The sequence below is a fragment of the Elephas maximus genome, chromosome 1 (genome assembly GCF_024166365.1).
Source record: "Elephas maximus indicus isolate mEleMax1 chromosome 1, mEleMax1 primary haplotype, whole genome shotgun sequence".
In the NCBI taxonomy this organism is placed as follows: Eukaryota; Metazoa; Chordata; class Mammalia; order Proboscidea; family Elephantidae; genus Elephas; species Elephas maximus.
Genome location: NC_064819.1, coordinates 17092863 through 17112239, shown reverse-complemented (window position 1 = coordinate 17112239; position 19377 = coordinate 17092863). Strand labels below are relative to the sequence as shown.

Below are 19377 nucleotides of genomic sequence, written 5' to 3'. Positions count from 1 at the left end.
ATTTGTTTTGGTCATGAGTTATTATTTTACTTTGATGAAAATGTAATATTAAATTAACTGTTGTCTGATGTGCTGTGCAAAATAATTTGAGCCCCAGTCCTCAAAATTATCACTGTCAAAACCGTGCATAGCAGGGGTTGGCAAACTATAATCGCAAGGCCACCTGTTTTTGTAAATGAAGTTTTACTGGCACCCAGCTACTCCCATTTGTTTGTGTATGGTTGCTTTCATGCCGAATGGCAGTTGGAATAGTTTTAACAGAGATTATGACCAAGAAACCCTTTAAGAAGAAATTTGCCAACCCACACCTTGTATCAACAGTAGTGTCATGAGATGATAAATTTCACCTTTTAGAAAAAATAAATCCAACTCTAAAAATTAAGAACGTGTAGTATTTCCTTTTTTCGAAGGCCTGTAGGGATGATATTTCCATATTTGTTAATTTATGGTACATAATAAATGACTAATAAGCCTCACTGTGAAGAAGGTTGTCCTCTCTTTGTCTTACTTAAATCTGTCCTGCTGTGGTTTATGCTTACTTCTTTTCTTTCCAGAGTAGAGACTTTCTAGTTATTTTGCAGTCTTTATATAAGAATCTTTATATATGAAATTCTACCTGAAAACAATTACAATGTTACCCTTGTCTTATCCTCTTCCTAAATAAACTCAGACCCTTTTATGTGCCTTTTCCAGCCTGTTAATCCTTATGAACTTTGACAAGTTCTCTGCTTTCCATTTTGGTTTTATAGTTCCAAACTAGAAATATATCCATCACTGGAGCCTGCCTGGTGCTAAGCATGAAATAAAGGGCTTCCCACTGCCTTATCCTGAGCATTCTTAGGTTGACTTTTTCAGTTTTAATATTTATTTTGCTTGAAATCTACTGTAGCTCTCAAGTGTGTCAGTTGTACTCCTCAGTGTTCTTTGATTTCCACATCTTGTATCTTTTGTTTTTCTCTGAAAATTTAATTTTGCCTTTTGAACATTTTTGCTTCTCCAGTTTACCAGGATGCTTTCAAATTCTTGCATCATGTCCTTCTAAGTGCTGACTCTCAACTTTATAACACCTGTAAACCTGATAAGCCTTTTCTCTAATTATTATTGAAGATGGCTATACATATCCACATGACTCCTGAAGAAATTTTCTATAGCTCTCTTCTATGTTAACCCTTTTCTAGCCTTCTTTACTTGGGTTCCTTATGTAACAACACAGAAAATTTGTGGAACTGTTTTTCAAAATTGTCTCCAGGAAGGTACATAATTAGTATCATGCTACAGGCATAGGAGAGAAGTTAATTCTTAACACTCAGTGGCTGCCTTAGGCCTTGGGGTTTATACTGTCCCAGAGTCCTAGTTGAGAAAGGACTGGTCTGAGTGTGTCAAATGGTGTGTAATCCAGACCACATTTTCTTGTTTTATAATGAATGTCATGTGAAATTCAGTCTAAAACTGCACTGGATTTAAGATAGATGACAAGCCTAACTTTCTATCGATCACATCTGCCGTGCTGTCAAGTGATGAGCTTAAAAAGATTCTTTAGTTTTCGGTGTCACATGTTCTTAACAGCAGTTATACAGTATATTTGGACACGGCTCCCCTTCTTTTATTGCTGAAGCAGACTTAAAAATGAGTTTATGTCAATTTCCGAGATTATTCCTTAGTCTTTTTTTTTTTTTCTCTCCAGTTCTCCAAGAGTTCCCAAATGGAATTAATGACCTAAGAATGATTTAAACTAATTATTTTAGTATCCTAGAATGCAACTAAGGAGCCCTGGCGATGCAATGGTGAAGTGCTCAGCTGCTAACCAAAAGGTCGGCAGTTCAAACCCACCAGCTGCTCCTCAGAGAAAAACATGGCAGTCTGCTTCTGTAAAGACTACAGCCTTGGAAACTGTATGGGCCAGTTCTACTCTGTCCTCTGTGGTCACTATGAGTTGGCATTGACTCGATGGCAGTGGTTTTTTTGGGTTTAGAATGCGAGTCAGTTAGACTTACAGTTTCAATAAAAGTATTTTTTTTTTAATTGTCATTTTATAAGCTCCCTCTAGTCCCTTTGTTTTTTGTCATTCTCAGTTGTGTAGCGTCTGTTGCTCTTCCCGGAGGTAGTAATACTCACGGCTGTTCAGTGCCGTTGGCTTCACCTCTTCCTTCTAACAAAGTTGCTATGTTTATCTGTTTATTCCTTAATATGTTTAAATTTCTAGTCTAACTCTTAATAGGTCTTTTCCTATTTTTTTAAATATTTTTCCTCTGTATCTAGAATAATCTGTATTTTAGTATGTTTCTTATCTGTCCCATTGATCCTTGAACAGATCTTTGTTTAGCTAACTAGCTTCCTCCTTCCTATCTCATATTCCTTGAAGATAAAGATGATCCTTTCTTTGATTTTCTTATAAGATATCCAACTTTTGCCTCATCTGTCTGTTCATTCCTTTTACTAGTTCCCGTTGCTTTTGTTTTATATTTCTTGTTTAATTTTCCATTTCTTCCTGACATCCTAAACTTAGTTTATTTGCATCTGTAAGCTTGATGGATATGTTTTCTTCATTAATGAAGATGTAATATATTACTTTTTCAAGAGTACAGTTTACTTTTTAATCTTAATTCTCAGTCTACAAGTATCAAACCAAGGAGTCCGTACCAGAAAATTCTCTCTAGATCACTCCAAGAGTTTTCTGGACAGCATGGCTTCTGTTTATTTTTTTCTAGCAGTTAAAATTTCTTGCTGTTAATTTCATCTGACCCAAGTGCAACTAGAGATAGGAGATTTCTGAAAATATTGAGGCCAAGAAAAAAAAAAAAGGCATGGGAGCAGATGTGTGCATGTGTGTAGTTTTAAAGTCACTGTTAGTACATTGAGTATAATTAGATGTCAGGGTCTGAAAATGTTTTGATAATGTTATTCTAGTTTTTCTTGATTCCCCTCCCCTGCCAAATCTTTAACATCTTTAACCTAACCAACCAGTTTTTTTTTCTATTAGCTTAACTATGTTTCCCATTTTTTCAGATAAACTTTCTTCCAGTTTGGCTAGCCCTTCCCCTTTTTTACAATTCCTTTAGTCAGTGAGTTGAAAATATCTTGGACTCAAATACTGATTTGGAAAACACACCCTCTCTCATCTCTTAAACACCATTCTTTGTTACTGAAATGAAGAAACATCCATCACTGTTTCTTAAAACGTTGAATTTTATTCTCCAAAGGAAAAAAAAATACTTCAGAAACTATTCCAGAAAACTGTTATAAAATTTTGTCCTCTCTTTCCTACACATTTCCCAGTAAAATTTCCTGCCTTAAAAAGGATGATCATTTTTCACAGCCTAAGGACAGTCTGCTAGATAGTGGGACTCTTTAGAGGATGTATTATATAAACTTTCTTGCATGCTACTCAGATAAAAGGTTTGGCTTAAGAAGAAAACTTAACCTGGTTCATTTCACCAAATACTCATTTCTAGATTTAATTTCGCAGGGGAGTTGCATGTTCTTTTCTTTTATAATCCCAGAGTTACCATAAATGTGAAAAGTACCTCTTCTTGGATGATAACTAACGGCATATCTGTTTCTCTGCAGAGTGATGATAGATCTAACGCCTCATCAAGTTCACCTATAGCAGAAACAGGTAAGACACAAAGGTGCAAGTAACCACATGAAGATTAAGAATTCTTCACCAGGATTTTCCCAGTGGTTCTTCTTAGATAGCTGCCGCTGCTTTTTCTGAGACGGGACATGAGACACAAAATTGGAAACTTGCTGCACATTTTCCCTTTATAAACCAGCTGCTTGTTCACCTCCTCAGCCATTTGCTGTAACAGATGAGTGAGCTGGCAGAACTACAGGTTTGCAGGGAACTGTGTTTGACGTGTTAATATTCATTCCGCCTTTATTGATACACCAAAAATAACATAACAATTAAAAACATAAAAGCAACCAGCCTACCTGCTTTCATGCTAACTTTTCTGTACCATACTTTGCATTAATAAAATTATAATGTTATGTCATTGCCATATTTAATTTGATTTTTTCTTTATTTGCTGCTGCTGAAACTTTTGTTGACAAGCTTATCTGCTGTTGTATTTAATTTTCTTTCCATCTCCTTTAATCGTATTTTGCTTTTCCATGCTGATTTAGTTCATCATTCCCCTGCATATTCCTTTCCTGCTGCTGCCACCCAGAGAAACCAGCCCCAACGCCCTGAAAGCTTCCTTTTCCGAGCAGCTGTCAGGGCAGAAACAAATAAAGGTAAGTAGTAGTGAATAAGGAGTCCCTGGGTAGTGCAGATGGTTAAGCACTTAACTACTAGCTGAAAAGTTGGTGGTTCAGATCTACCAGAGGTGCCTTAGAAGAAAGGGCTGGTGAACCGCTTCCGGAAGGTCACCCCCTTTAAAGCCCTGTGGAGCAGCTTGGCTCTGCACACACGGGTCGCCATGAGTCAGTCGGTTCAATGGCAGCTAACAGCGACAGTAGTGATTAAAAAGGGGGAGAGGGCTCAACAGTGACATCAACTGTCACATGCTTTTAAACTCTACCCTGAACTGTCTCCTGGGCAGAAGCTTTGAACTCATTGCACTTCTCTGTGATCTCGTTGACATTAAACCTGCAAGATCTTTGAATTTGCTTTGAGTAGAAACAAATCAGGTGGCACTTCTCGGTACCTAAAAGCAGGTCATTGAGTGTTTGAGCAGGTAAAATGCTCTTTAAAGGTTTTAGAGAATGTTCCTTCTCTCTGAAGTGAGCTCTTTTTCTGATTTCCGTGTGATGACAAAAGCTGTTTTTCCTGTTCTTAACTAAATGAATTAGTAATTTTTTTAATCTCACATTCTTTTGGCTATGACAAATAATTTACCTGGCCCCAAAAGGAGAAGTTACTTGGAAATGGAAACAAACATTTCAGGCTCTTTTAAACTTTTTTTCTCATTGCCATCAAGTCAATTTCAATTCATAGTGACCCTATAGGACAGAGTACAACTGCCCCACGGGGTTTCCAAGGCTGAAATCTTTACCAAGGCAGACTGCCACATCTTTCTCCCAGGGAGCAACTGGTGGGTTTGAACTGCCAACCTTTCGATTAGCAGCTGAGTGCTTAACCACTGCGCCACCAGGACTACTTCTGATGTAACAAATAGACGCACTGCTGCTGGGAGTCTAAATTAGTCTGGAGGACTGTTTGCATTATCCACTGAAGCTGAACGTTTGTACACTTTACGACCAGCGATTTTACTTTCAGAAACGTGTATATATTCACATAGTACTTCTGTACAACATAATACCTTACTTATTAATACTGTTCTAGGTCATGGGTCACCCCTTCTGTCATCTTCTGCAGCTGCCATGGACTCTACAGATTCCATAACAAGGCAGAATTCAAGACAGCGAGAGGAAGAGCTGGAGTTAATAGATCAGCTACGGAAAGTGCGTACTTACCTTTCAGTCACACGTTTTTAATGATCTTGTTATAGTCCATGATCCTGTAATCACTTGTTCACTTGATATTTAAATTTTAATAGAATCAACAAGTACCCACTGTGTGCTATGTATTGTAATGAACGTAAAAGAAATTTTGCTAATAAGGAAACGGTTTTCAACTATTTACTTAGAAATTGATTGAGGTGGGGATTATTTTATAAAGCTCAATTTCTGGCCCTACTCATTTAAAACTTTTTTCTTTTCCTTTCTGCCTCAGTTTGTAAAGACATCTTGTAAGAGTTCTAATAATTTATATGTGTAAACATATACATGCACATATCATACTTACATATAGATAATGATTGACTGTTTAATTTGAAATGGAAAGAGAATCCAGTGTTTTATGAGAAAATTATAGCTGGATTCTGTTGTACTTTGTACCAATGTAGCCTGGCTGCAATACCTACATACGTATTAGATCTCCTTACGTTATTGACTTAGGACAGAAAGATAAAATCGATACAATGGTACTTAAGTTACTTGCTTTTTATCTTGGTTTCTAATTAAATATATATCCCATTGCAGCTTATGTCCTGTGTGTTCACCACTTTTCAAATAATAGATGACCCATTTTCTTGTTCTTGCAGCACATTGAGTACCGGTTGAAAGTATCTCTACCATGCGATCTTGGAGCAGCTCTGACCGATGGTGTTGTTCTCTGCCATTTGGCCAATCACGTGCGGCCTCGATCTGTCCCAAGCATTCACGTGCCCTCACCAGCTGTAGTAAGTTCACAATGCTAAAAAATGTTTGCCATTTCATTAGACACTTACTAAGTACCGTGGCCAGCATTGTGCTGGAAGCTAGGGAAACAAATATGAAGAGAGCCTAGTCCCTCCCTTCCTGAGTCTCACCTCTACTAGAGAAAAAATAGGCATATAAACAATAAATTCTATTTCAATGCTTAATCTTAGAGGTATGTAAGAGGTGAGCTATGGCGATACGAAAAAAGGACCACTTAACTCCGGAGAGCTCAGGAAGCCTTCCCAGAGGAGGTAAAACTTAAACTAATTCTTGAAGTAGGAATTTGCCAGCAGTACAGTGAGTGAGAAAGGCCTTCCAAGCACAGTATTCTCAGAGTTCAAAGCTAAGGAAGATCATGGCATCCTTAGGTCATGCACACGGTGTGGGGGCGAATGGCAGGGGATGAAGTTAGAGATGTAAGCCAGGCACCGTGTTACTATGGCCTCTTGTTACCATGTCAAGGAGTTAGAAGTTTATACAGTGGGAAACACTGGAAGAATTTAAATAGAGGAGTAATATGAGAGAATGATCAGCCTGGCTGCTAAGTGACAGATAGATAGATCTGAGGTTGTAAGACTAAGCAGCCGGGTGAGGAGCCTGCTGCGCTGGTCCAGGCTGGAGAAGATAACAGCCTGAGTTAGGGCTGTGGGAGGGAGGGTGGGAGAGGGGGTAGACTGAGCAGATTACTTCAGAGGTGGAGCTGACAGGACCTGGTGACCAACCTCCGGGAGGAGATGAAGGAGAACGCGCATTCAGGGCAACAGCCGGCGTGCTTTGGACTGCTGGCCAGATCTGGATGTCGGTTGTCAGGATGGCAACCCACACAAAAAGAGGAGGCTTTGAGTTGACACATCTCTCTCTTTTGTTTTTCTTCGAACTTTTATTATGAAAATTTTCAAACTTTCAGAAACATTGAAAGAATAATGCAGTGTATACTGTTAAAGGCACCACCTAGCTCTGGCATTTACTGCATTTGCCACACACTTGCTTTATCTGTCGATATTTGTATATGGGTATGTATTTTTACCTGTTTGAAAGACACCATAATATTTTACCCTTATATATTTCAGCCTGCATGTCCAAAAAATAGAGGCATTCTCTTCACAGTAATAAAAACTAAGAAAATATAACAATTATTCCATTATTTCATAACATATTCAGTCCATGTCTTAGGTCAGGTTTCCTAGAAACAGAGTCTGAGACAGGGACTTTGGGTGCCTGTAACATACTGAAGGAGTTCTCCGAAAAAGACAGGGAGCGAAGGAAGCAGTATAGGGCAGGGGACAGTTAAGCAAGGACGTGGACTCCGCTGATTCCATAGGGAGCTCTGGAGTGTCGATTGCACCAGAGTTTGCTCTGCCCTGAGGCAAGAGGGCTCAGCGTCCACCAGTCAGTTGTTGTCTACAGGCTGTGGGGAAGGTGGCCTAGGACAGTTCTCCAGAGAAGGGGCAGCTGTGAGCCATTAGAAGCCACAAGGAAGTGGGGGTAGGAGGGAGGACGGCTGCATAGGCTAGGTGAAGGAAAAGTGGGGGAGGCGCTGGCAGTATCCACCACAGGTTGTGTTCAAACTTCCCCAGCTGTTCCAAGAATATCTTTTATAGCTGCTGTCCCTCCCCTCCCCCCACCAGTATACATACACACGCACACATACGCACACATAACCGAGATATAATCACGGCTCCCACATTGCATTTGATTCTTACGTGACACCCTCTTTTGAGGATACTCATAGTACCCGAATGGATTCTCTGTGTTAGTAACGTGCCTCGCACTATTTAGCCTTTTGCAAATAATTTTGCCCTCGTCTCATTCTCTGGTCACCTATTATTACTTACCAGGACATCCCTGACACAAATTCTTTATTCAGAATGCAATTGTGTCTAGGCCTATAGATTGCTGCTTCTGGAGATGCACCCTGCTACCTCTCCAGATGCAGTTTCCTTGTGCCCCCCCAGACCTTGTATTCTCGTAATTATAACAGCTTCCCAGTCCTAGGCTGGGTCTCCTCCCTGTTGCCAAAGTCCCGGGAGTCTCATATGGCTCTTTCCTTTCTGGCACATCCAAAGATAGCCATGCATTTGCTTCTCAGGAAGATAGCTACTTTTTATTTAGTGGCTTCAGGAATCAGGCCTTCAGTTTTGCACAGAAAAGGCAGAGAGGAACTATAGCACTACCCTGCTCCCAGAGGTTCAGAATACTTGGTTTTGGTCCTGACCATGATGGTGAAGAGAATACGAATTGACGTGCCATTTGGCAACACCAGTAAAGCAAGGGTCCAGTCATATTTTGCATTCTTCCCAGTTTTTGTTAACTGAGTTAAGAAGAATTTTTCTTTAATTAAAAAAAAAAAGGAGAAGTCTGTAATTTTTCACAGGAAGTAACAAGGAACTAATATGCAGAAAGCGGAATTTCAGTAGGGGTGACTAAGTTTCTTTACTTTGATTACCAGAACACAGTACCTTCCATTTAAGAATGTAAAATATGTGTAAGAAATGAATATTTAACTGCTTAGAGAAATGAAACACGTGGACCTTCTCAAAGAAATGGGTAGAATGTGATAGAGCATTTAAAACTTGCTAGTGAAATCAACAATAAAACTTACGGACTCAGATATTTACTGAGCACATACCCTGTGCCAGGCATGACGGGTACAGGCATTAGCTGCCGTGTGGTCAGCCTCGGCTCATGGAGACCCTGTGTGTCACGGAGGGTTTTCTTGGCTGGAATCTTTACAGAAGCCGTCCACTAGGCCTTTCTTCCTCAGAGCTACTGATGGGGTTTAAGCCACCAACCTCCGGGTTAGCGGCCGGAGGCAAACTGTTTGCACCATGCAGGCTCCTTCAAGAGTGTTAGCTCCTAAATAAATAAATATATGAAGGAATGAGTGAGGTCTTTCATGAAACAGCTTTACACCTAAGAACGAGTAGGACTATTAAGCAGATTATTTAAGGAGGAATCTTCTTGGTTAATAAGTGTTCTGTAAAGTTAAGAAGAAACATGTAAATATCTAAAACTTCCCAAATTATAACATTTGGGGGTGAAGAAATGGACTTCGAGTCTGTCAGATGAGAATTATCCAGCATTTTAACTGAAAGCAAAAACAACCTTATTTTCTAACAGTGATCATGATTATTATGAATAAAGTGCTGTTGCTCTAGCGGGGCTTCTGTCACAGCACTAGACCTCAGTGTAAATGTGTACATCTGTTTCTCATTCATACGACTTTCCCGCCCTCATGTCAGAGCACTTCTTTCCTTATTTTGTTCTTATGACCATACAGAAAGCTTTGTAATTTACTTTCTTAGTAGAAATTATTTGTGATGAGAATCTAAAATTAAAGCCAAATACAGATGAAGAAGTATAGCAGTTTCCTTGTGTTTACATTCATGCTTGGTAATCTATTGTGAATCTTTGAGCAATGGCTGATTAGAATTCTACATGTAACTTCATAAACAGTTTCTTGATGTATTGTACAAACCATTGTTTCTTTCCCCAATTCAAAAAAACGACCTCATTGTAAGAGGAGGTCTTACTAGATGTCTAAAAAAAAAAAAAAAATAGCCATTTTAAAAGAAATTCAGAAATACTTGTATGTTGGCAGCTTTTGTTCCTGGTGGTACAAATGGTTAAAGCACTTGGCCACTAACTTCAAGGTTGGTGGTTCGAATCCACCAGAGGTGCCTCGGAAGAAAGGCCTCATGATCTAGTTCCAAGAGATAACAGCCATTGAACACCCTATAGAGCGCAGTTCTACTCTTAAACACGTGGGATCGCTGCAAGTTGAAGTCGACAGCAGCTAGTTTGGTGTTTTGTTTTTCCACCATTAGGTTATAATTCATCTTTGTTATTTTGGGACTATCGAGGATGTTTGATAAAATGCTCTTTGGTTATGCAGTAGGCATTGGTGTTAAATATTACAGTTCATATCTTCGAAGTATGCTATTGAAACATGTCAAAAATCATTGTAAATATTGTGATGTGACAACTCACTGAATGACTCATATCTCCAGGGAGGATGACCTGAAAATTCTGAATCATTTCAGATACCCAGAATGGATGACCCATTTATGTCTCGATCCTTGCAGTGTAGATTATCCTCTTGTTGAAATTACCTTCTTCCCTAAAACCTGCCAAAGATTTTTATTCAGAGCAGGCTATGTATTACAGAAATGTGGCTGTCCCAAACCAGCCACCCTTGTCCCAGTAACTTTCACCCCAATGACTTTTCTCTTGTGCCTCAGTTCACCAGACCACCCCCTAAACTGGCCAGGAGCTGAGTGGGACACACCATCACTGGTCCAAGGAGCAGCCTTCTCTTTCAGCTCTTTCACACGTTAAAAAATAAAAGAGAAGGGGCACAGCTCCAGTGTGAATTAGCCAATCTGAATCCCATGATTGTTTTTCTCCTTCTGTTAAATAGACCGTGATTCTACTATTTATGTTTTTACTTTTTAAAATCTCAGCTATAGAGAACTTGGCATAGGCAAGAACGAATGCCCACCATAGAATCCTAAATCATGTCTTCTTTCTGGACGTGTCTGAAAGTTTTTCAACTTGAAACTTGAAAATGATTATTACTTTCCACTATTATTTATCTACGTTGTTTTCCTTCTTCTCGTGACAGAATATTCTTAAATTCCACCTTTGAAGAAAACCCAGATATTTACAGGTAGCTTTTCTGTAGGGTCGCTATGAGTCAGAATTGACTTGATGGCAGTGGGTTTGGTTTGGTTTTGGTTTTCTTCTCTAGAGGTGGTACAGGCTTCCCTCTCCTTACCATTATCTGGGTCAGATTCCCTGCAGACATCTAGCTTCCATGTCCGATGCTTGAACACAGTGGGAGCCAACTAATGAATTGATCCAGTTGAGTTTGTTAACCATCCTGGGAAGTGGGATTCGTATTTCTTCCTTACGTTATATCCCAGGATAACCCACCAGAGGAAAAACCTTATCACAACTTTGAGTCATATGACACAATTCTGTGTTTCCAGTCATTAGAGATCTTTTCAGAAAAACAAGCTTACTAGTTAGTAATGAGGGAAATTTCCTGTGGGAAATGTCGTTCTTTTGAAAATAGGTTCTTTAACCCAAACTTTTAAAAGTTAAATGTTTAAAACAAAACTTAAATGTTATCATTGGAAGGCATCTGTAGCTTACTTATGAGCAAAGGCTGCTGGTTTAAAAAAAATGTGTGTGTGTGTGCTTTAAGTGAAAGTTTACAGCTCAAGTTAGTTCTCATACAAAAATGTGTACATATCTTGTTATGTGACCCTGCTTGCTCTCCCTATAATGTGACAGCACACCCCTCCTTTCTACCCAGATTTCCCATGTCCGTTCAACCAGCTCCTGTCCCTTTCTGCCTTCTTATCTCGCCTTCGGACAGGAGCTGCCCATTTAGTCTCATGTATCTACTTGAACTAAGAAGGACACTCTTCATAAGTATCATTTTCTGTCTTATCCAGTCTAATCTTTGTCTGAAGAGTTGACTTTGGGAATGGTTTTAGTTCTGAGTTAACACAGAGTCCAAGGGTTCCTCTAGTCTCGGTCAGACCATTAAGTCTGGTCTTTTTACATGAATTTGAGTTCTGCACCCTACTTTTCTCCTGCTCCATCAGGGCCTCTCTGTTGTGCTCCCTGTCAGGGTAGTCATAGTCATTAAGAATATATCTTCTTTTAAACAAATTAAAAGTAAATGAATCAAAGTGTTAACTGTGATTATATTTGAATCATGGGGCTGTAATTAGTTTTCTTGCTAACCTCCAAATTTAGTATATATTGCTTTAAAATGGAAAAAGAAACACTAAAAATCTACTCTCTCCCTCCTCCATTTTCTCTTCTTAGTACTTGTCTTACAAAATCAAAGCCAAATGTCAAGAGTGGGGATTGGCAAACTGTAGCCCACCTATTTTTTTGTAAATAAAGTTTCACTGGAACACACTTATTTGTTTACATACTGTCGATGGCTGCTTTCAAGCTCTAACAGCAGAATTGAATAGTTGCAACAGAAATCATACACTCCTCAAGCCTAAGATATAGATTACATGGTCCTTTACAAAAAAGTTTGCCAGTCCCTGGTCTACAGCATTATGATTTTATGAAGCAATTGGAAAGAAGATTTTTAAAGTTAGCCAGATTTTAAAAAATTTGCTAGTAACACCATTTTCCTTTCCTTTTCTCATTGCAGCCTAAATTAACAATGGCAAAATGCAGACGAAATGTGGAAAATTTCCTAGAAGCTTGCAGAAAAATTGGTGTACCTCAGGTAATAAATATATCATTTTTCATATTGTCTAAACAAACATGGGTGTTATTTTCCTAAAATCTTTGAAAAATGCAAATCTCTAAAATTTTGTAGGACTAGCTCTGAACTAAGTTGATAATTATTAAATGATTTTGTACTACCAGAGTCAGTCAATATACTTTTGAACAGTTTTTCCTTAATAATTTCTAAGGACCAAGCTAAGAAATCATACACATATAAATTTAAATAATTACTTTGAAATAAATGCTGAGTAAATAATCAAAAAATAATTCATGTGATCTATTGAGATTGAGACAATAGTGGAAACAAGGACTCAGATATACCAGTGATCATGAAAATGGTGCAGGACCAGGCATCGTTTCATTCTGCTATACATACGACTGTCGTGAGTCAGAACCAACAACATTCCCTGAACATCCCCGCTTACTCTTTTTGCCTCGGAAAATACATATACAACAACTAACTAAATTTTAATTAAGTGAAAATTAGCTACGTATACAACAAGGAGTCTGTCCTTCAAAATAAGTACATTTCAGATTGAGAATGCTTCAGTTGGCTTTGGTTTTTTAACACCTGCTTTAATACATTAAAAAATTTTTTTTATTTTGAAGTAATTTTATACTTACAGAAACGTTGCAAAAATATAATACAGAGAGTTCCTGTATACACTTCACTTGGCTTCCCCTAATGTTAATATCTTATATAAATACAGTATAATTATCCAGGTTAAGTAGCACTAGACCAATACTGGAGCCCTGGTGGTGCAGTAGTTAAGAGCTGTGGCTGCAAACCAAGAGGTCAGCAGTTCGAATCCACCAACCGCTCCTTGGAGACCCTGTGGGGCAGTTCTACTCTTACAGTGTTGCAGTGAGTCGGAATTGACTCGACAAAAACAACAACTGGTTTTTTGGGTTTAGACCAATACTTTTTAAACTAAATTACAGATCTTATTCAGATTTTACCAGTTTTTCCACTAAGCTCTAATACTTTTTGAGTTTAGCACACAAGAGGCCATTTCTAGACATTTTTTTCCTGCTATTAGGATTCATTGCTGCCAGGTTTCTCAGTTACAGCTTTATTGCCGTTTAATAGTACAAATAGTTAAACTTTATTTATAGTTGGAATTAAGGGAAAAAAACTTGATACACTTTAAGTTACCTTAAAAAAAATGATGTAAAACTAAGCATACTACTTTCAGTGGATGTTATATTTTTTATTGTGCTTTAGGTGAAAGCTTGCAACTCGTTACTTTCCCGTACAAAAATTTATACACACATTGTTTTGTGGCATTAGTTGCAATCCTCACAATGTGATAGCACGCTCCCCCTTTCTACCCTGGGTTCCCCAAGTCCATTCAGCCAGTTCCTGTCCCTTCTGCCTTCTCATCCTGCCTCCGGACAGGAGACACGAGTATTATGTTTAATGAAATGATGTCTAGACACACTTAAAGAAGTAACCTAGTGCGATTTGATACTTTTTCATTAACCGCAACCATTACAGTTCTTATCATACTTTGGCCAGTCTTCACAGAGAAAAAACATGACATTTTCCTGTCACCTTCTTAAATTAGCTGTCAGAAATCCAGGATTGGCCCCCGAGCAAAACAACTCCGCGATTTCTCGCAAAGTGAAGCCCTTGTCCCGGTGGCTTTCACCACGGTAACCCTCTCGGTACGCAGGTCGCCATACCTGTCTCTTAACTAGAAGGAGTTGGGAGGGACAGAGCATCCTTGTTCAGTGGGCAGCCTGCTCTTTAACTCTTTCACACGTTGAAGTGGAAAAAAGGAGCTCAGCTCCCCAGGTCAGCTGCCTTAGCAGTGTGTGTCCTGCGGTTCTTTTTCTTCTTCAGTCCAGTAGTTGGTGATCCTCCTATTTCTTTTTTTCTTTTTTGGAGGGGCTGGGGTTTTTTCTTTTTTTTTTTACTTGAAAATTTACATTTTGTGGTAGTTAGCAAGAAACTTTTGTTCCTATAGACAAATTCAACCCTGTTTTTATTTTTATATCAGATACTGTTTTCTAAAAATTTCATCTTCTCTTTTGTGCAAACCATTTTAAAGATACTGAGAGCATTTACTAAGATTTCTAAACAAACAGCATGTATTTTAGCCCTACCAACAAGCAGGTTCTAATGTGTATACGTTCAGTACCTTCCCTTTCTCCCTACTTAAGATGCTCCTAACCTGATCACCACGCACACAGATGCCCCCAGTGCCTGCTCCAGTTCCCAACCGTAATGTCTTTGAACAAGAGAACGTAGCGTGGGCTTAAGTCTATGGAATGGCAACCATAGAAATAAACAGGCCCTGTACACCTAGAGAGGAGAGTGCTAGAAAAGGCCCCACATAAGCAACACATGCTAACAGACTTAGCCCGTGTCAAAGCATGTTAAAAGTACTGTTTACCGGCTTTTCCAGTCATTATACCTGTCCACAGGGAGTCCTGGTAGCACAGTGGTTAAGTGCTCAGCTGTTAACCAAAAGGTAGGTGTTTCGAACCCACCAGCTACTCTGTGGGAGAAAGACGTGGCAGTCTGCTTCTGTCAAGATGACAGCCTTGGAAACCCTATGGGGCAGTTCTACTCTGCCCTGTAGGGTTGCTGTGAGTTGGAATCAACTTGACAGCAATGGGTTTGGTTTTGGTCTGGTCATACCTGTCCACAGGGCCTTAGAGCACCAACATCAGTCTCAGATTTAAAGTCCTTACACTTGAATTCTTTAAGAATGTTCTTGCCATCAGTCAGCAAGATACAAAAACTGTGTGCCTTAAAGCACATATTGAATTCAGCATTTGCCTAGCAGTGGTTAACAGTACTTCTCCTTGGCCAGCCGACCCTGTTCCTACCAAGCCACGCTATTTTAAGGCAAGTATAGAGATAGAAAACACAGAATTTTAGAAGACTGAGCGTGTTTCCAGAGTGGTTAGACTGGGGTCATTGACACATCCTTCCTCTCTCGCCCCCTACGCTCCCAGAAAGAGGAAGTGGACATTCCACATAGGCTCCCTCTTCCCTGGCCCCTCTGCCTTCCACCCAAGCCCCTGCCACCACCGCCACCACCACTTTTAGATGGCTTCCTGTCATGCTGTAGCTTCTGCTAAAAAACTGATCATCTGCCTAGAACAAAGCGAAGGAGAATGAAGAAATAGACAGACTTACAGGTTCAGGCTAGCATCCCTCAGGTCCCTCCACTACGAAAGGAAAAAGGAAATCTACCCCCTCCCCTTTCCTTTACCCTACTTCTGGGCCTCCTGACCTTTCCCTGAACATTCCCACTTGTTCTGCTTAATTTGAAAATCAGGAATGTAATTGTAATCATTTTTAAAAACATAAAACTTAATATTGTAAATATTTCTCAAATTCTATGCCTAGGAAATATTTATAAATACAAACAATTTCCCTTCTCAGTATAATTTTTAAAATGTTGTATAAAACTTAAATTAATGAAACACTAAAGAATAAGGTGACTATTAGAAGCTTCTGATGAGTATTCACTTTTTTATTGTTCTTATTAAATATATGTCACATTCAAAAAACTGTAATAGGTGATAAAAACTTGTTTGAATCTAGTATTTTATGTCCTAGAGTTATTATTATATGTTAAAGAATACTTTCCTGTTGTCAAATCCAATAATGTTTTTATTTACTTTTTATACTTCTTCATCTGTGAAATGGAGAATTGGATTATCTCTAAGGCCCCTTACGGCTCTAGATTCATTCTGTAGATATTAGTGAACTTGGGGAATCCCTGGTGGTGTAGTGGTTAAGAATTCGGCTGCTAACCAAAGGGTCGGCAGTTCGAATCCACCAGGTGCTCCTTGGAAACCCTATGGTGCAGTTCTACTCTATTCTGTAGGGTCACTGTGAGTTGGAATTGACTCAACGGCAGTGGGTTTTTTGGTTTTTCAGGGAACTTGGACTTGGTTATGATGGATTCGAGTTTTAGAGGAACACCAAGTCATTCATTACACCTGCCTTCTCTGTAGTGAATTTCCCCTGAGTATTAGGCTTTCCTCATTTTGTAAGCCTTCTTGATTTATTTGGCTTTCTCTTAAACTTCCCTCTCCTCGGCTCACACACAGTTTTTGTCTTTGCTTTGTGACTGATTTTTGGGGAAAGGGAAGAATGAGAGTCAAGAAAGAGGTTGCCTCATGCAGACCTCACCCCTCTTGGGCCTCACACACCCTAAGCCAGCATCATCCCTTTCACAGTCACCCATAAGCCAGCTCTGTCCTGCTGTGCGGCGGTAACATCAAGCTCAGCACATACAGGATTCTTGGCAGTTTTGTTTCTCAGCCTTTTGTTTTCATTCTTCAGATGTTACTGGATGTGTTTCTTAGAATATGAATGAGATGATCGTATTTTTGAATTCTGTACTGAAATCTGCATGTCTGACCCACTGACTTTGTTTTTCTGTTTTCCTTTCCTGCTCACACTTTGGACAGGAGAATCTTTGTTCCCCTTCCGACATCCTTCAGCTAAACCTCAGCGTTAAAAGAACTGTTGAAACACTGCTTTCTCTTGGGGCACATTCAGAAGAATCCAGTTTTGTCTCTCTCTCTGTCCATCTGGGTTTTGTGGCATTTTATTGTACTTTAATGTTAACTCTCTGTATGTGTTATTACTGGATCTTCAGCCTGTAGCTGCAAGATTGCATTCTGCTGATTTTCCACCTCATTCCTGGGCTTGGTAAAGGAGGTTTGTTTCTCATTCAGAATTATTTGTATATATGTGCCGCTTTTTTTGGTCCATCAAAGAGCTAACCAGTAAGGGAGATAAACCCTTTCCTCACAGGTCCAGATGAGCAGCACACCTCATTAGTAAGCATTTATGATTGCTAAAAAAGAGAGATGGGCCAGCATTTTTTCTCCTGGTCATTCTTCTATTCTCCTGGCCTGTGACTTTGTTTCTCTTATCATGAGCTCTAAAGTATTTCTACTAATACAATCCTGAGCCTGTCCTTAGAATATGACATCCAGAACTTCAGTTCCAAATGACAGAGTAACCCCTTCTGACCATGTTTCTGTGCCTCCGTACACCGTAAATGTTGAAATTTTGAGTCAGTAAACCATTTCAACAGCTGCTCATAAAGAAAATAGTTGTGCCCTTCCTGATATTTTTGGATGAGAGGGGCAGGGGAGAGCACTTGGTCTCCCCTGCATTGGACTTGCCCTGACGCCCCAAACTCCCCATTTACTGGCAGGCACAGCATTGTCTGGCTGGACATTTGAGGGGCACTGGCCATTTCATTTTAATAGTTTTAATTTGGTCAGAATGTTCAGTCCAAAGGTTATGTAGGTTCCTATTCTGAGCCCAGTGTATACATTTAGAATGATACACAAGGAGCAAACCTGGAGCTGACCTTTCAGGGGTCAGGCACCTCTCCACACTTACCAACTTAGCCTGAGAGTCACTTCTAGAATCCTGTGTAGAATTTAAAAGTGGAATTTATGTAATTTCCAGTATGTTAGAATCATCTTAATAGGTGAGATGTTGGGCAGACTGTGAACAGTAGCAGGTAAAATATTAGACAGCAGTCTCTGTTCTGTACCCAAGGCATTGAATTTTGCTCTTTCAGAATGGTTAGTATGTTAGCTGCTGGACCTTGATGCTTGAAACTATAATTGTACTTGGATACTAGTTCTCATAAATGGCATTTCTCAATATCCAGATATCTCCTGAACTGTGCTAACAAAATTAGGCAGCTGAACTCAAGTATGAAGGGAGATTGCAAGGAACATATCATGACCAGTTTGACATCCCAATTGCAGAATTCAGCTGGGGTCTGATTGCTTTGGCTTTCCTCCATAGACTGTGCCCTGTTAATGCTGAAACATTGACGCTGTGATGAAAACCCCAGTTGTATACAGCAGTGGTGCCTTCCAGCGTTTGGGGGTTTGGGTTTGTAAACCCCAGTTGTATACAGTAGCGGTGCCTTCCAGCGTTTGGGGGTTTGGGTTTGTAAACCCCAGTTGTATACAGCAGTGGTGCCTTCCAGCGTTTGGGGGTTTGGGTTTGTAAGCCCCAGTTGTATACAGCAGTGGTGCCTTCCAGCGTTTGGGGGTTTGGGTTTGTAAACCCCAGTTGTATACAGCAGTGGTGCCTTCCAGCATTTGGGGGTTTGGGTCTGTAAACCCCAGTTGTATACAGCAGTGGTGCCTTCCAGCATTTGGGGGTTTGGGTTTGTAAACCCCAGTTGTATACAGTAGTGGTGCCTTCCAGCGTTTGGGGGTTTGGGTTTGTAAGCCCCAGTTGTATACAGTAGTGGTGCCTTCCAGCGTCTGGGGGTTTGGGTTTGTAAACCCCAGTTGTACACAGTAGTGGTGCCTTCCAGCATTTGGGGGTTTGGGTTTGTAAACTCCAGTTGTATACAGTAGTGGTGCCTTCCAGCGTCTGGGGGTTTGGGTTTGTAAACTCCAGTTGTATACAGCAGTGGTGCCTTCCAGCGTCTGGGGGTTTGGGTTTGTAAACCCCAGTTGTATACAGTAGTGGTGCCTTCCAGCGTTTGGGGGTTTGGGTCTGTAAACCCCAGTTGTATACAGCAGTGGTGCCTTCCAGCGTTTGGGGGTTTGGGTTTGTAAACTCCAGTTGTATACAGCAGCGGTGCCTTCCAGCGTTTGGGGCTTTGGGTTTGTAAACCCCAGTTGTATACAGTAGTGGTGCCTTCCAGCGTTTGGGGGTTTGGGTCTGTAAACCCCAGTTGTATACAGCAGTGGTGCCTTCCAGCGTCTGGGGGTTTGGGTTTGTAAACTCCAGTTGTATACAGCAGTGGTGCCTTCCAGCGTTTGGGGCTTTGGGTTTGTAAACCCCAGTTGTATACAGCAGCGGTGCATTCCAGCGTTGGGGGGTTTGGGTTTGTAAACTCCAGTTGTATACAGCAGTGGTGCCTTCCAGCGTTTGGGGCTTTGGGTTTGTAA

At 40.1% G+C, this 19377-nt stretch overlaps 2 protein-coding genes across 16 annotated transcripts in view; one reads left to right on the top strand and one right to left on the bottom strand.

Annotated features, from left to right (window-relative positions):
• LRCH3 (leucine rich repeats and calponin homology domain containing 3) overlaps positions 1–19377 on the top strand; it is a 120730-nt gene that overhangs the window by 95668 nt on the left and 5685 nt on the right. For 5 of the 14 annotated variants that reach the window (XM_049879039.1, XM_049879058.1, XM_049879014.1 and 2 more), the window contains 6 exons: positions 3568–3616; positions 4126–4236; positions 5288–5406; positions 6048–6185; positions 12389–12466; positions 16906–17105. In XM_049879039.1, coding sequence (XP_049734996.1) covers positions 3568–3616; positions 4126–4236; positions 5288–5406; positions 6048–6185; positions 12389–12466; positions 16906–17103 — 693 coding nt within the window. In that variant the 3' untranslated portion in view covers positions 17104–17105. Of the gene's footprint in view, positions 1–3567; positions 3617–4125; positions 4237–5287; positions 5407–6047; positions 6186–12388; positions 12467–16905; positions 17106–19377 lie in introns of those variants that run through there. The other 9 variants (XM_049879107.1, XM_049879099.1, XM_049879049.1 and 6 more) reach the window with 5 other exon arrangements.
• The window catches only part of IQCG (IQ motif containing G), a 63472-nt gene continuing 51151 nt past the window's right edge, over positions 7057–19377 (bottom strand). For both annotated transcript variants that reach the window (XR_007516641.1, XR_007516646.1), the window contains exon 13: positions 7057–9060. The gene's annotated coding sequence lies outside the window, so the exon portion shown is untranslated. The remainder of the gene's footprint in view (positions 9061–19377) is intronic.